The following is a 15,521-nucleotide window of genomic DNA, read 5'->3' as shown; positions in this document are numbered from 1 at the left end:
TTCCAGCAGACAATGCATTGTGCTGTATAGCCATAGGTTGGCATATATATGTTAATTAATTGGAGATAATTTATGCAAAGAAATTAATTAAGAAATGAGACAAGTGAAGTTTGTTAGTATGGATGTATATGTGTAAGACATGCTAGGTGAAATGGATGCACACTCTTTCTTTGACTCAAGCAGACAATGCATTGTGCTGTATAGCCATAGGCTAGCATATATATGTTAATTAATTGGAGATAATTTATGCAAAGAAATTAATTAAGAAATGAGACAAGTGTAGTTTGTTAGTATGGATGTATATGTGTAAGACATGCTAGGTGAAATGGATGCACACTCTTTCTTTCATTCCAGCAGACAATGCATTGTGCTGTATAGCCATAGGTTGGCATATATATGTTAATTAATTGGAGATAATTTATGCAAAGAAATTAATTAAGAAATGAGACAAGTGTAGTTTGTTAGTATGGATGTATATGTGTAAGACATGCTAGGTGAAATGGATGCACACTCTTTCTTTCATTCCAGCAGACAATGCATTGTGCTGTATAGCCATAGGTTGGCATATATATGTTAATTAATTGGAGATAATTTATGCAAAGAAATTAATTAAGAAATGAGACAAGTGTAGTTTGTTAGTATGGATGTATATGTGTAAGACATGCTGGGTGAAATGGATGCACACTCTTTTCTTTCATTCAGGCAGACACTATATTCTGCTCTATGGCCATAGGTTAGCATATAGGTGATAATTAAAGCTGAGATAATTTATGCAAAGAAATTAATTAAGAAATGAGAGCAGTGAAGTTTGTTAGTATGGATGTATATGTGTAAGACATGCTAGGTGAAATGGATGCACACTCTTTCTTTGACTCCAGGAGACAATGCATTCTGCTCTATGGCCATAGGCTAGCATATAGGTCATAATTAAAGCTGAGATAATTTATGCAAAGAAATTAATTAAGAAATGAGACAAATGTAGTTTGTTAGTATGGATGTATATGTGTAAGACATGCTAGGTGAAATGGATGCACACTCTTTCTTTCATTCAGGCAGACACTATATTCTGCTCTATGGCCATAGGTTAGCATATAGGTGATAATTAAAGCTGAGATAATTTATGCAAAGAAATTAATTAAGAAATGAGAGCAGTGAAGTTTGTTAGTATGGATGTATATGTGTAAGACATGCTAGGTGAAATGGATGCACACTCTTTCTTTTATTCAGGCAGACACTATATTCTGCTCTATGGCCATAGGTTAGCATATAGGTGATAATTAATGCAGAGATAATTTATGCAAAGAAATTAATTAAGAAATGAGACAAGTGTAGTTTGTTAGTATGGATGTATATGAGTAAGACATGCTAGGTGTAATGGATGCACACTCTTTCTTTCATTCAAGCAGACAATGCATTGTGCTGTATAGCCATAGGTTGGCATATATATGTTAATTAATTGGAGATAATTTATGCAAAGAAATTAATTAAGAAATGAGAGTAGTGAAGTTTGTTAGTATGGATGTATATGAGTAAGACATGCTAGGTGAAATGGATGCACACTCTTTCTTTCATTCCAGCAGACAATGCATTGTGCTGTATAGCCATAGGCTAGCATATAGATAATAATTAATGCAGAGATAATTTATGCAAAGAAATTACTTAAGAAATGAGACAAGTGTGGTTTGTTAATTTGATGTATATGTGTAAGACATGCTAGGTTAAATGGATGCACACTCTTTCTCTCATTGACGCAGACACTATATTGTTGTGGCCATTGGCTATAGGTGATAATTAAAACAGAGATAATTTATGCAAAGAAATTAATTAAGAAATGAGACAAGTGTAGTTTGTTAGTATGGATGTATATGTGTAAGACATGCTAGGTGAAATGGATGCACACTCTTTCTTTCATTCCAGCAGACAATGCATTGTGCTGTATAGCCATAGGTTGGCATATATATGTTAATTAATTGGAGATAATTTATGCAAAGAAATTAATTAAGAAATGAGACAAGTGTAGTTTGTTAGTATGGATGTATATGTGTAAGACATGCTAGGTGAAATGGATGCACACTCTTTCTTTGACTCCAGCAGACAATGCATTCTGCTCTATGGCCATAGGCTAGCATATAGGTAATAATTAATGCAGAGATAATTTATGCAAAGAAATTAATTAAGAAATGAGACAAGTGTAGTTTGTTAGTATGGATGTATATGTGTAAGACATGCTAGGTGAAATGGATGCACACTCTTTCTTTCATTCCAGCAGACAATGCATTGTGCTGTATAGCCATAGGTTTTCATATATATGTTAATTAATTGGAATAATTTATGCAAAGAGATTAGTTAAGAAATGAGACAAGTGTAGTTTGTTAGTATGGATGTATATGTGTAAGACATGCTAGGTTAAATGGATGCACACTCTTTCTTTCATTCCAGCAGACAATGCATTGTGCTGTATAGCCATAGGTTGGCATATATATGTTAATTAATTGGAGATAATTTATGCAAAGAAATTAATTAAGAAATGAGACAAGTGTAGTTTGTTAGTATGGATGTATGTGTAAGACATGCTAGGTGAAATGGATGCACACTCTTTCTTTCATTCAGGTAGACACTATATTCTGTTCTATGGCCATAGGCTAGCATATAGGTGATAATTAAAGCAGAGATAATTTATGCAAAGAAATTAATTAAGAAATGAGACAAGTGTAGTTTGTTAGAATGGGTGTATATGTGTAAGACATGCTAGATGAAATGGATGCACACTCTTTCTTTTATTCAAGCAGACAATGCATTGTGCTTTATAGCCACAGGCTAGCATATAGATGCTAATTAGAATGGAGATAATTTATGCAAAGAAATTAATTAAGAAATGAGACAAGTGTAGTTTGTTAGTATGGATGTATATGTGTAAGACATGCTAGGTGTAATGGGTGCACACTCTTTCTTTCATTCCAGCAGACAATGCATTGTGCTTTATAGCCATAGGCTAGCTGGGATACCAGGTGCTAATTAGAATGGAGATAATTTATGCAAAGAAATTAATTAGTAAATGATGTGTTTGTGTTGATACATGTACAAAGAACCTTGTACGTTAGAATGATGTCCACTTGACTTCAAAATATAGGAGGAAAGTGGCTTGCAAGTTTTGGCTGCTAGCTTCCACACCATAGTTTTGGCTGCTAGGTTTTGGCTGCTAGCTTCAGCCGAGTGAGCAATGAAGCGTTTCGTCACCTTGTTGAACGAAAGTATAAAAAATAATCCATGATCGGATAAAACAAAGTTGACATGTGTTGATATTTTAGTGCGATGACGTGCTGAGCACCTGGTTGGGTTTGAATTTTATGAATTGTGTTTGATTGGTTGAATGAAGTGAACACTAGGTGTTTGCAGATCGACGTTGGAGTCACGCGTGGCGCGTGGCTCAGTCGGGTTGAAAACTTTGAGCAGCACACACACAATTGCAGAGTGGCTCTACGTATTTCGATGTGGCCGAACCACGGTGACTCGCTGACATGATTGACTTGGAAACAGAGTTTATCCTATCACAGATTGATATCGATGATAAGGAAGATTTTCAACACACCGAAGTGCAGAAAGAGTTTCGCTTGTATCCCCTAAAATTGGAAAACCAAGAGTTTCGCTTTTATCCCCCACATTCGGAAAAACCAGGCTGCACTACCATACGTCAGACAACGGCGCTCCTGCAACAGTTACTAAAACTGCAAGTACAAACAAAACAATATGTATAGACCACAATGAGTGTGGTACTGCGCGTTTACCTGTAAATTTAACTTTTACCAAAGAGGACAGAAAACTCAAAATTCAGTCTTGATTTTGAGATCGTAATTTTCATCTTCGGATTATCGTGATAACAGTAGCCTTTGTATCACAAAGTGATATTTGCAATCGATACCAGTATTTCACTGTGACCTGTAATTGATTTGGAGATGTACTTTAGAAATTTATTTAGTCTGATGCTTCTTCTTTGAAAGTTTCTTTGCTCTATACTTGATGGTGAAATACATTTCTTGTGGTCAATATGTCGCTGTTGGTGTTGTTGACTCGTCACCACGTGACTTTCTTTTCTTTAAAAGTGTCCGATTTACTAGTAAATCAGACACTTTAAACAAAATAACTTGTAAATTGGACACTTTTTTTAACAAAAGAAAGCCAGGTGGTAATAATAAAATATTCAGTTTTGGAAATTAGAAAGCATAGAACAATGAGCACGAGGCCACAGAGTGGTGGTATAACATTAAACTCAGTTACGTTATGGCGGCTGCACGGACAACTGCATCTCGGAGCAACAATTGGTCCGATGAAGAGGTCAAATTAATGATTTCAGTCTGCCGAGATCGAATACTAAACCGAATATGCAGGGACAGCAAATCATAACCGGGAACAAATGCAAACGGTTCCCGTCCAAACTCTAAATTTAGAGCAGTACATCTACATTTCAAAACACTCATTGTTACATTTTCTCAAAATCGGCTGGTTGCTGCCCCTAATAAAGTTAAAACAGATCAGAATAACCCGCAACTCGCTTGGAACGCACAATTTGCAACCTAATCCCTGCATAATGCGGGATGGATCATTCGTGTTTCCGAGCATTGTTCGGAGGCGCCCCCCCCCCCCCCCCCTGCCTGATCCCGCTGAACTCGTCTCTTATTAATTTCGGCGGACTAAAAAAATGAATAAAATTAGGCTAAATAAAACCCTGCGGCCGGCCATTTCTGTCTTACAATGAACTGAGAGCATTTTAGTCTCTTATATTTACGAAATTTTGAAGACCTTACATAATCAGGTCGAGCTTTATTTCTCATTTGATGGACACCAGAAATGCGCATGCTCAGTGCAATATTAAAACTTGCTGTCTGAGGGATGAGCCATATGGTCTTGACGAAGGGTCAAAGCTTAGAATAGCAGAAGTTCACCAATCTGAAAAATATGTGGCATCATTTTTCAAGTGGTATAGCCACAACTGATGACGTCAAAACACCGTACACAGTACACAAGGCGTCTGTGTTTTGTGTACGGGTATTTGACGTCATCAGTTTGTGGCTATACCACTTGTAAAATGATGCCAAATGTGTCAGTCGTAGAGGACGAAACAAATGTGTTTATTCTTTTAGACAGCCTCTCAAGTAGACCTGCTCCAAGTCTGTGGGCATATCAATATCAACAGAGAATAAACTGAACTTCAAGGAAGAAAGTATAGTAGACTGACGAGTTAGCGATAGGCTGCTCCGTAGACTGAGGGTGAACGCGTTGGCCGGAATGTAAGGGACCGAGCACAATTAACGGCAGGGGGCGGAAAAGAAAATTGGGGGGCACGAAGATACTGTGTGTTCAGTGGGCGGGGGGCTTGAAAATTCTAGGGAACAGTGGGGTTGCCTCCATTTTTACAGCTGTATACAAATCATATGGATATTTATTGGACAGAAAAGAGTTTCAGAAACCTGTTTTATCAAGTGGAATAAATGTATTTCAATGACTGACGAGTACAATTACTCAATGATGGAGCATCACTTCATCTTTGCATGAGTCAATGTTGTCATGGACATCAGCTTGTGCTTGTACGCAGTACCTGCTACTGTCAAATTGTGGGCACGAGAAACAACAACGGCAGTGGTTAACTACCTCTATCACAGGACCATCAGAAATGACATTACAGTGGGCTGTGGCCAAAGATACATTCAATCTGATTAAATTGTTAAATGGGGACAAAGTCGCCCATTTTTCATGAATTTTGTTTGATATGAGATACTACTTATATTGTTTGACATGTTGAAAGATACTGAATGAATGGGTGACCATGCATATATTCAACCCTGGTTTTAGACAAATTAAATGAAACACGACCAGTGCGAAAATGAATGGTCATGACCATTAATTCAGTTTCGCGATGGGTTCATGTATAGTGTCTAAAACCGGGGACGAATATATGCACACACACACACACACACACACACACACCACACACACACACACACACACACACACACACATATATATATATATATATATATATATATATATATATATATATATATATATATATATATATATATATATATATATATGTATATATATTTATTCACATATATGCATATACATGCATATATATGTGAATAAATATATATGAATAAATATATATCTATTACATATATATTTATTCATATATGTTTATAATATATATATATATATATATATATATATGACATAATTTACATAGGTTGATGGATATACAGATGAATGTACACATACTGTATCAGTTGAAGCTTCTGGAATCATTCAGCATCCACTTTTCTATATGAATTTACTTTTGGGGAGGCTCAATTTTTGTGTGTGTGGGCAGTTGGGGAGGGCTCTTACAGTGTTGGCCGATGTTTTTATATTTGGCGGGGGGGGGGGTGCGAAAACAAATTGACAAAATATTTTCTCTTCCAGCCCCTTCCATTGATTGTGCTCGTTCCCCAACTGCTGCCGAGGAAAGTCAAGCGATTGGGCCCGGCCCAGTGTACTTCTAAAATGTGCTGGTTCATTCCCGAGTCCAACGGACTTACCAAATCAGACAGTTTCAAAGGTTGACAACAGCAGCACGTGAGAGAGAGAGAGAGAGAGAGAGAGAGAGAGAGAGAGAGAGAGAGAGAGAGAGATTTTCATAGTTCCACATAAACAAACATACATGTAACACTCGCACGTTTTCAATATCGAAGCAATGGAAATGTTGCTGCACAGGTTGCTTTTAGATTCAATAGTGTTCTCTTTCGAATCGCACTCTACAATACATGACTCAGCAAATTTCAAAAATAAAAAATAGCAAAAACTAAAACGAGGATATATAGAGAGCAGCACAGGCTTTCGACTCAATACAGGCGAACCGTCAAACCGTCACTGATGCATTAGAATCTATTGCATCAGTGACGGTTTGGCGGTTCGCCTGCATTGAGTCGAGAGCCTGTGGAGAGGAGGGTCATTCCATAGCAAGGTGAATCTAGTCTGTTTCATGGAAGTCTACAATTGATTCGTCAGTCGTTTGTTTGTTTGTTTGCTTGTTTTTGTTCACTTGTTTACTGTTATTGAGTCAGAGTTTCCTGTGGTGTTACCACAGTCACTCGTGAGCTATTCAGCTCTGCGACTATTCGCTCCGTAGACGTGTGTACATAAACGAGAAAAAACCCTCAAGCATATGTACACACGTCTATGGGGCGCATGGTCAAAGAGCGCAATAGATCACAGGGGACTGTGGTGTAACGTTCATGGTGAACACATTGAACACACATTTTCTGAATGTCATGCCATGTTTTATTCCACACGTGATAGTTAAATTACATGCGGCTCTACACAATAGTTTCTACTGTCCAACCCGACGAAACAATGTCTGTCTCTTCTGTAGCAGGCTCCGGGGTTACTTGCGTTTGTGTCAGAAAGGTAACGGCTGTGGCAACATCGACGAACTCTCCTGTGACGTCAACCCCTACGTCAACACCCTCATCGTACATGTATATTATAGGGTATCGTTGGAGGGCGCCCTGCTCAATGCAAGACCCTGAAAAGAAGTAGTATATATGCTTTGTGAGAATCTTATGGGAACTTGCTCAGATAATGGACAGAAAAGAATTTCTTTAACATGTGATGGGGCTACGCATTATTTTACACACCATGGCTCCATGGCCTCGGTCTTCGATACGGAATTCGAAAGCATGGCAAGCTGCCACACTATTGTCATGGCATCGTGCGTCATGAAAGCACATGTTTATCATGCTAAAGTAACTCTGCTTGGTGTCAGTTGCAGCATTCTTGCAGAAGAAGATGTACAGAATAAAGAAAACGTAATTTTACTATTGTGGAAGCTAAAGTTTCAAAAATAAAAGCAAATTGCCCTAGCAAGTGAGGATATAAGTTTTCGAATGAGGCGATAAAACGTTGTGGACAAGATTACCGAGCCATTCACCCCTCCTTTCGATGATATACCCTAAATGAACCCCCTTACAAAGGTAGAGGGGACCAACACAACAAGACTTGGTTCAAGTCAGTGAGTTTAAAAGGTAAAATCATTTGCAAAAGTTTCGCCAGTGTCCCTTCTATTTCATGTAAACCTATTTGAAATTTGGCAGCCCAGGTCAGGTTTCCCTAGAGATCGAACGTGTTGCCTTTGAGTCTGCGCAGTAGTGAGTTAGTCCGGATGAAACTCTCCTGTATCGCGTACACCCACTCATCGCACTCACTCAACTCACGCGTTTCATATGAAAACAAAACACAAATCATCGCGTTCACCCGTCTCACAAATTCACAAATCACAGACTTGAGCCAAGTCTTCAACATTACAAAAACTGTACCGGTACAACGATGTTTTCTGAAAATTCTTCAACTTTCCCGTCGGGTGATATTTTGCAAACACAATGGAGCTACATTTTTTTGTCGAAACACCTTCAACCGCAGCTTATTCATTTTACCTAAATATAATGAATCGTCACTTACATCTGTTTCTCCACGCGTTGCAGTTCATGCTGCCCAACTTCACATCCTCGTTCCCGGCCGCAGCAAGTTCTTCCTGCACTTTGACATAGGTCTTGAAAAGTGTTTTGCATTCCCGGCACCATGGAGTAGCGTAAAAGACGAGCGTTTTTGGTACAGAGTTGATGAAGGCGCCAAAAGTGTGTACCTCCACTTTTTCGATCTCCTCGAAGTAGTCAAAGAAGCTACGCTTGACGATATTGTCTGAGAAAGCAAAAAAGAAAGTTTTTTTAAAGTCTGACCAACGAAGAGAACAGCTCCCGAAGCGATCCCCATTTTCGGGCAAAACATTGTCAATAGCAGAAACCCGGACACGCTGCTATATCCATACCTTCATGTCGCGTCGGGATGTTTCAAATTGGAATTTGTTACCGTGGACAAATTCTTACCAGATTATTTCATTCAGTTACGTCTTCATTAAGAATAACGTTTTTGGTTTTTCAAAACATGAGAAGTTTGAAATTTCAAACAAACTATTAATTAATCAAGGATATTATGGGAAACTCGTGTATCATAGCTCTGTGTATAAATGTTTTGGTTCCTCGCCATACGACAACGTCGTGTAAGCTAATTACAGACAAGAAAGAAGAAGAAGTAGAAGAGAGAGAGAGAGAGAGAGAGAGAGAGAGAGAGAGAGAGAGAGAGAGAGATTTTGCCCAGTTCTAGCAGTAGCAGTAACAGGTGTAGGCCGAGTATGTATTGCTGTCTCTATCAACTGAATTGGTCAATGCTGTTCATAGATTAACAGGTGTTTACAGCTTTATGTTTGTATGAGCCACTGGTGAGAGGCTGGCAAGGTGTGTATAATAGATCCTGGGGACTGACTCGGAGCATGGATGTAAATAAGGGATCATACTGAGAGTAAATAATATACAAAAATAGAAGTAAAAGACAGACAGCAACACGGAGACAGTAGAGCTCCATAAAATTTGACATTTTGAGTTCGTAGCACATTAGTCTTGAAATCTGATACGCTTTACACCCACCTTTCGTCGATTTTGTTTGACAAGTGTCATAAAGAAAATGATAGTTTTTTATTGAAAATCGCTCCAATCCAATAGTTTTGCAAACCACAGCATGAATCCAAAGGTGACATGTGTATTTAATCTTAATCCTTGTTTGTTATGTAAACAGATCTGAACAATGATTGGCTCCATTCCTAATGAATTGCTTTCACCACAGTAGCTATCATGTCCGTGCTTTGACTGAACGATACAATCTCACAAAAAAATATTTGAGTAAAATATTGCTTTATGCTGCGTAAAATTGCTATATTCTTTTAAGTCGACCCAGTGTTATGATCACTTTTGTGAGAATTTGTGAGTATCATAGCCTTATCATTGGCGCAAAATCAACAGTTTAAGACTTCAAGAGTTCGACAGAGAATCGAATAGTTATTGCGATTTTTTTATTTTTTTCCTGTTTCAATATTGTTCCTGTAGACACTGGATCATTATCGATATCTTACTTTAAAATGTCACGTTTAAATTAGACGATGCAAACTTCGGTAGGAAGAACTAAGCCGCGTACAATATACATCATAGAAATCGCTTTTTAAAGACTGAAAATGGGCAAAATGGATCATTTTGTATGGTCTCCTCTGACATGTGAGCAAGCCCTCCATTTGACGATGAACCAATTATCCAGAATCGACGCGACATTGCGTTGGCCTACACGATGCATTCGAAGTTTGTCGGGTTTTTTTTTCAGGATGTATACAGTCCATCACAGTCACCCGCTCTGAGTCTATGCGTCCCGTAGACTCAGAGCGGAATAGACCACGGGTGACTCTGAGTCCATCGAGTCGAAAAGCTCTCGTCAACTTTTGGCAGCTCAATGCTCTCATATACCTACTATGACATTTGAGTCCCCCCGGCGATGTGTTGTGTGGTATGAGTCCCTCCATTTTTGTTTTAATACTGAGACTATTAAACACTGATTAGCATTACGTAATGTCTTTACATAATTTGCGCAGACCCTAGGCTTTGTTCGCCCTGCAACGAATTCCCAGACGTAGATATTTTCTTTCATTTTTCATAATTTTTTTTTTAAATAATGTCCTTGAAAACAAAATCGCATTGTAAAATGCAAACAACATTTTAGACAGACATGATTACCGCGCACGTTCTTATTAGCGATAGCTCACAACTTGTCTCCCTGTGTACATTGCACTCCCAAGCTTTCTACATAAATCGAGTTTTGGGGGAATTTATCGTAATTTATGAGTTTTACTACAGGTGTTGGAGTCTTATACTATAAATTTTCCACAAACGAAACAAAGTAAACACAGTATAACGAGCGTCCAAATCGCAGCGCCCGCACTGGGTGTTTGTATTGAATAATACGAATAAATTACTTACGGTTTGCCTTCGTGATGTCTCCTACCTGTGACGGAAAATTACATTTAGGTTAGTGGTAGCTCCATGATCTAACAGACTCCATAGTTATTTAGAGCATTGAGCTAGAAACATTTCTAGCAAGAAACGTTTCTAGCTCTATGTTTAGGGGTAGCCGATGAAGTTATTTGCAAGAAGGATGGGCGGGGAGACCAGGTGGAATTGTTAGTGGGAAGCAGGGGAGATTTTGTAATCTTGATAGCTTATGGCCGGAGGGGCATTTTTGAAATTTTAGCGGAAGGGTGGATGAAAAAAATTGTCAATCCCCATAAATTTCGATCTTGTCAAAATAATATATTTGTATTTAAAATCAAAGCTATTACAATTTCTTGAAATAAACTTGAAGATACCCCTATTAAGTTATCCAAAGGAGCTATAAACCCATGGAGGTACTCTTTATATCTCCATGTAGAAACGGACTAGCTCAATAGTTATCAGCATCTCGCTATGGCCCAAGCACCGTCCCTCCACGGGACGGTGGCCCAAGTTACATTTCCTCAAAACACGTAAATTTAGTTTAAAAGGAGAGATAGTCTTCCGTTGTATGATGCCGTAAAATTGACACGACGTCTCAGAAATATTGCAATGGCATTCACAGGTTGGCTCAGTATCGAGGGACAAGCTTCCTTGAGCTTGTACTGCCATGAGTACAGACATATACTGTCGCTATGAAACCCAAGCCACGATACAGAAAAGGAGACTTACCGAAAAGTGTTTGAAGGCGACAGCGGCACATATTCCCTGCACTATCGCGAAGACACAAATTTGTGTTTTCATCTTGATCATCGGTCTGGGTGAACGAACTTCGTCAGTGTAGTCTTCAAGAGACGAGTTAGTTAGGTGAGCGCTGCAGGTCAGTCTAAAGATCCCGAAAATGATGCTCCTTTTTATACACGTTGAACAGCGGAAAAGATCACACCTTACCGGAAAAAATATCGCCGGGAATAAACAATTAAGATCTGGACAATGGCATTGATTTTCTCTGCTATTGCATAACTGATGCAAATGTGGAAAAACTATCCACTGAATCTTCGCCGATAAAAGATAAACTGCGGCTGTGTAAATCTTTCTCACAACCAATAGATTACAATGCGAAACGAATGACGCACAACGTATTTTATTTGATCACGATGGAAGTTTTAGCATTTTGTAAAAAAATGTTATTCCTCAGACTACTAGTTGTTGTCTTAAATTATTCTTAAGACTGCTCATTCTCTGCCTCTCTATTCAGTTTGAAAGTCGCATTACAGCTTTTTTGAAGATCTTTAGAGCTGTCTTGCGTTAGGTTCATTATACTATATTATAGTTGATAACAAAACATGAACGTACGAATCTCCCCGTACGTCTATGACCACAAGGACTCTAAGAATTGTGATGTTCTCAAATCTTTAACATGAAATTTAAGCCTAAAGACTCATGGAGGAATTTGTATATCATCGCCACTTTTTACCTGAAAATGTACTGGTCATTCTTATTTTATGCAAATCACACCATAACTTTCTGGAAAAAATTCAAGCCTGAGCCAGACTGAAACATCGACACTTTAAAACTTTGTATAGGATAGGAAGTCCCTTTAGCATCAAGTGTAGAATTGTGAAAAGACAGTGATTATTGACGTAATCATGGAGGTAGCTCCATGATGTAACCGTGTAGTATAAGCTTCGTGCCTTCGTTCGATAACACATGGATGTACAAAAATAGGTTCTATTTTTGTACATCCATGGATAACATAAAATTAAAAACAGAGTCGTATTTTTGAGTACAGAGACATTAAGAACTGCAGTAGGATGCGAGCCTTTTTTAAGTCGCTGGGTTTTTTGGTTTTTTTGTTTGTTTTTGCGTCTATGGTGAGAGCCATGTATCTAAACAGCTCTCAACCCGTGAGTCAAACCATGGACAGATGAGTGGTAAGAATGTACTGTCTGTGGCCAAATATGCAAAACATCAATGTCTTAGAAGTCTACTTTTTTGCTGTTTACGAAAACAGCCATTACGTCATTGGGAAATGTTTCTGGTGGATTGGTGGATACCAGAAATTACATCACAACTTGTTTATTCAGTGTTTGAGGGAGTTTGAAGGTCTGTTCTTTCGTCATGCTTCCGTTTGAAACATATCAGGAAGTATACTTTTCCAGTGAAGTCGACTTCACTGGAAAAGTATACTTTCTGATAAAATGTATTTTAATGTACACTATTGTTGTAAAATGAAATGAACCATGTACAAAGGTCAAGTACGTGCATCAAGATAAAATGATATCTCCCTGGATGTAAATCGTCTTACGAGTACCCAGATTATCTGAACCCGTGTAATAGGGCGATCGCTTCAAAAAAAATGTTGTAAGATTTCTATCTTTATAGGTAATCTGTCAAATAAATACTAGAATGTAATCTATCTATTGTTCTAATAAAGTCCCTACATCCAATATGATAAATTTACGTAGTATGTATTGAAACCTGTCTATATGGTGAAAGCTTATCAGTATTTTGCAGTAGAAACTGATCAATCTGTTCCTTTGAGTTAGTTGATATACTGTATAGAATGTATATCTATTGTTCTAAAGTCTCCATCCAATATGATCAGATTACGTAGACACAGACAAGGAGAAAATCCGTCCCTGATGAAAGTTTATCAGGAGCTCCATGGTATTTGTAGTGGGTGGAAACTGATAGATCTGTTTCTGTGAATTAGTTGATATACTGTGTAAAGTGGAGAGCGATAACCCGTCCATCATAGACTGTCATTTTACCCGTGACGTTTACGTGAAACATTGAGAACAAACACTGCGCTGCCTTCGTAATAAATAAATACTTCTACTTTTAATTTTTCGTTGGTCTCTATACTCTGTTGTATCGTTACAATACAGCAGAGGATCCTGAAGATTTATAATTCATTGCGTGTACTCACTGTCCCGACATGAGAAGTCAGCTGATATTTGTATAGTCTTTCCAATACTGAGTACAATGGAACGGAAGATAGACCATGATTAAACGCTTGATGACAATTTAACGCCTGAAACAGCAACTTTTACCATTGTTAATTTTATACAAAGCACAGAAATACGTCAATGTATGGAGAAAACTTTGCAATGTGAGTTTGGACTGGTTTAGATGGAGCATGAATGTATTTTTTACATCCATGGATGGAGGGACTATACTAGTATATGTAAACAATGATACACTCTTCCTGACGGTGCATGGCAGCGACCACTGAACATCTGGCCACATACAGGTTGGTAATCCTCTGGATAAGCTATCGGTTTGTTAATTAACACCTGCTAAATGACAAGCCTATTGACACCATTAGCAGATAGTGTTGATAAATAAATTCGACAACGGCCATACCAGTCCTTTTTTTGAGTTTTTCACACCTTTACTCTGTACATAAACACCCAAAAAGTTTTTAGGAGGGTCTATGCTCTGTACAGCTAAGTTTCACCATGGAGGGACCATGCATGGTTTCACAGAGAATAGAAAAATTTTACATGGAAAGGAGGCACATATAAAAGTGATCGTCAATAACAGCAATAACCTCATTGGTCACATTAGTTCAAAAAAGTTTTCTTTTTACTAATCATTTTTACTTGATTCATGCTTTTGTGCTTTCTCACGCATTGCCCCCCCCCCAACACACACACACACACACCCCTCCCGGAACAATGTTCCATTACAAGTGCGACAGTCACCCACTCTTGACACATACCATGGATCATGGAATGTCTATTTTTTACATCCATGCATGGATGTACATCCTTGAGCATATTGAACAACTCTTGACTGTGTAAAGCACAAATGAAATCTACTATGTTTTGAGTTTGACGCTAAAGTCAATTTGATTGATTGACTGTTTATTGGGTTTTCACTTGAAAAATAAAGGTTATCAACCAAGGTTACCCCTGATTTTATTCTTGATTTTGAAAGCTTGGTTGAAATATTCTTTGACGAATGTTTAGGAAAAGCATGGGGCAAACTTTCTTTACACCTCCATGAGGAAAGTTTGTCTCTTACTTTCGAGGCACATACTATGGTCCCCTATGCCATAGCCACCGGTCAAACAGAAGTTTGGACAGTGATAAGGGATGGGCTATTGTATCCGGGAGGAGGGGTGGGGAGGGAGGAGTGAAGAGTGGGAAAATTTATGGTAAAAACCCCTAATGCTAGAAACACATTGACTGCTGGCTTATAAAAGCTGTCAATTCTGGAAGGTAAGATTCTGCCCCGCCCCGCATTCTCTGAAAAGATATACAAAGAGCCTCAAAGTGAGGTTAAACATGGCTGTGAAAAATGTGGATCTGGAAAAAAACCTCAGGAAAAAAGTCAGATCAAGTCTAGCTGAACCCACAGTGGTAGAAGCTTGCATTTTCATACTAAACCAGATGCCCGTGTGTAATGCCTATTATTTGGGCTGGTTTGAAGTACTGCCGAGAATGACCAGTAAAATATACCTGTTCTGTACATAATGGTACAAGCTCTACAAATTTGGTTGAATATGTTTGAAATATGATCTGCACAAATAATAATTAGTCTTCCACTCTAAGGAACATTGCGGTATAAGTCACTCTGACAGAATTGCAGGGGCAGCAATGAAGTATGGGTATTTTG

At 38.3% G+C, this 15,521-nt stretch overlaps 2 protein-coding genes across 2 annotated transcripts in view; both read right to left on the bottom strand.

Moving 5' to 3' along the window:
* The window catches only part of LOC139142671 (protein disulfide-isomerase 1-like), a 272,131-nt gene that overhangs the window by 44,844 nt on the left and 211,766 nt on the right, over positions 1-15,521 (bottom strand). The window lies entirely within an intron of this gene.
* LOC139142661 (uncharacterized) lies at positions 7,292-11,864 on the bottom strand. The gene is made up of 4 exons (XM_070712710.1): positions 11,628-11,864; positions 10,887-10,911; positions 8,491-8,730; positions 7,292-7,558 (listed from the first exon to the last, which is right to left on the bottom strand). The coding sequence occupies exons 1-4, from the start codon at positions 11,706-11,708 to the stop codon at positions 7,350-7,352; spliced, it is 555 nt and encodes a 184-aa protein (XP_070568811.1). The 5' UTR covers positions 11,709-11,864; the 3' UTR covers positions 7,292-7,349.

This window comes from Ptychodera flava, chromosome 10, assembly GCF_041260155.1.
Source record: "Ptychodera flava strain L36383 chromosome 10, AS_Pfla_20210202, whole genome shotgun sequence".
NCBI lineage: Eukaryota > Metazoa > Hemichordata > Enteropneusta > Ptychoderidae > Ptychodera > Ptychodera flava.
This window is presented reverse-complemented; position numbering and strand designations above follow the sequence as displayed.

Bases quoted from the DNA above. Each gene is read 5' to 3' on its own strand.
- LOC139142661 (XM_070712710.1), bottom strand. From the start codon at position 11,708: ATGATCAAGATGAAAACACAAATTTGTGTCTTCGCGATAGTGCAGGGA. The intron at 8,731-10,886 runs GTAAGTAATTTA...TTGCTTTCTCAG, and splicing joins AGACATCACGAAGGCAAACC to ACAATATCGTCAAGCGTAGC. The intron at 7,559-8,490 runs GTAAGTGACGAT...ACTTCTTTTCAG, and splicing joins CAACGCGTGGAGAAACAGAT to GGTCTTGCATTGAGCAGGGC.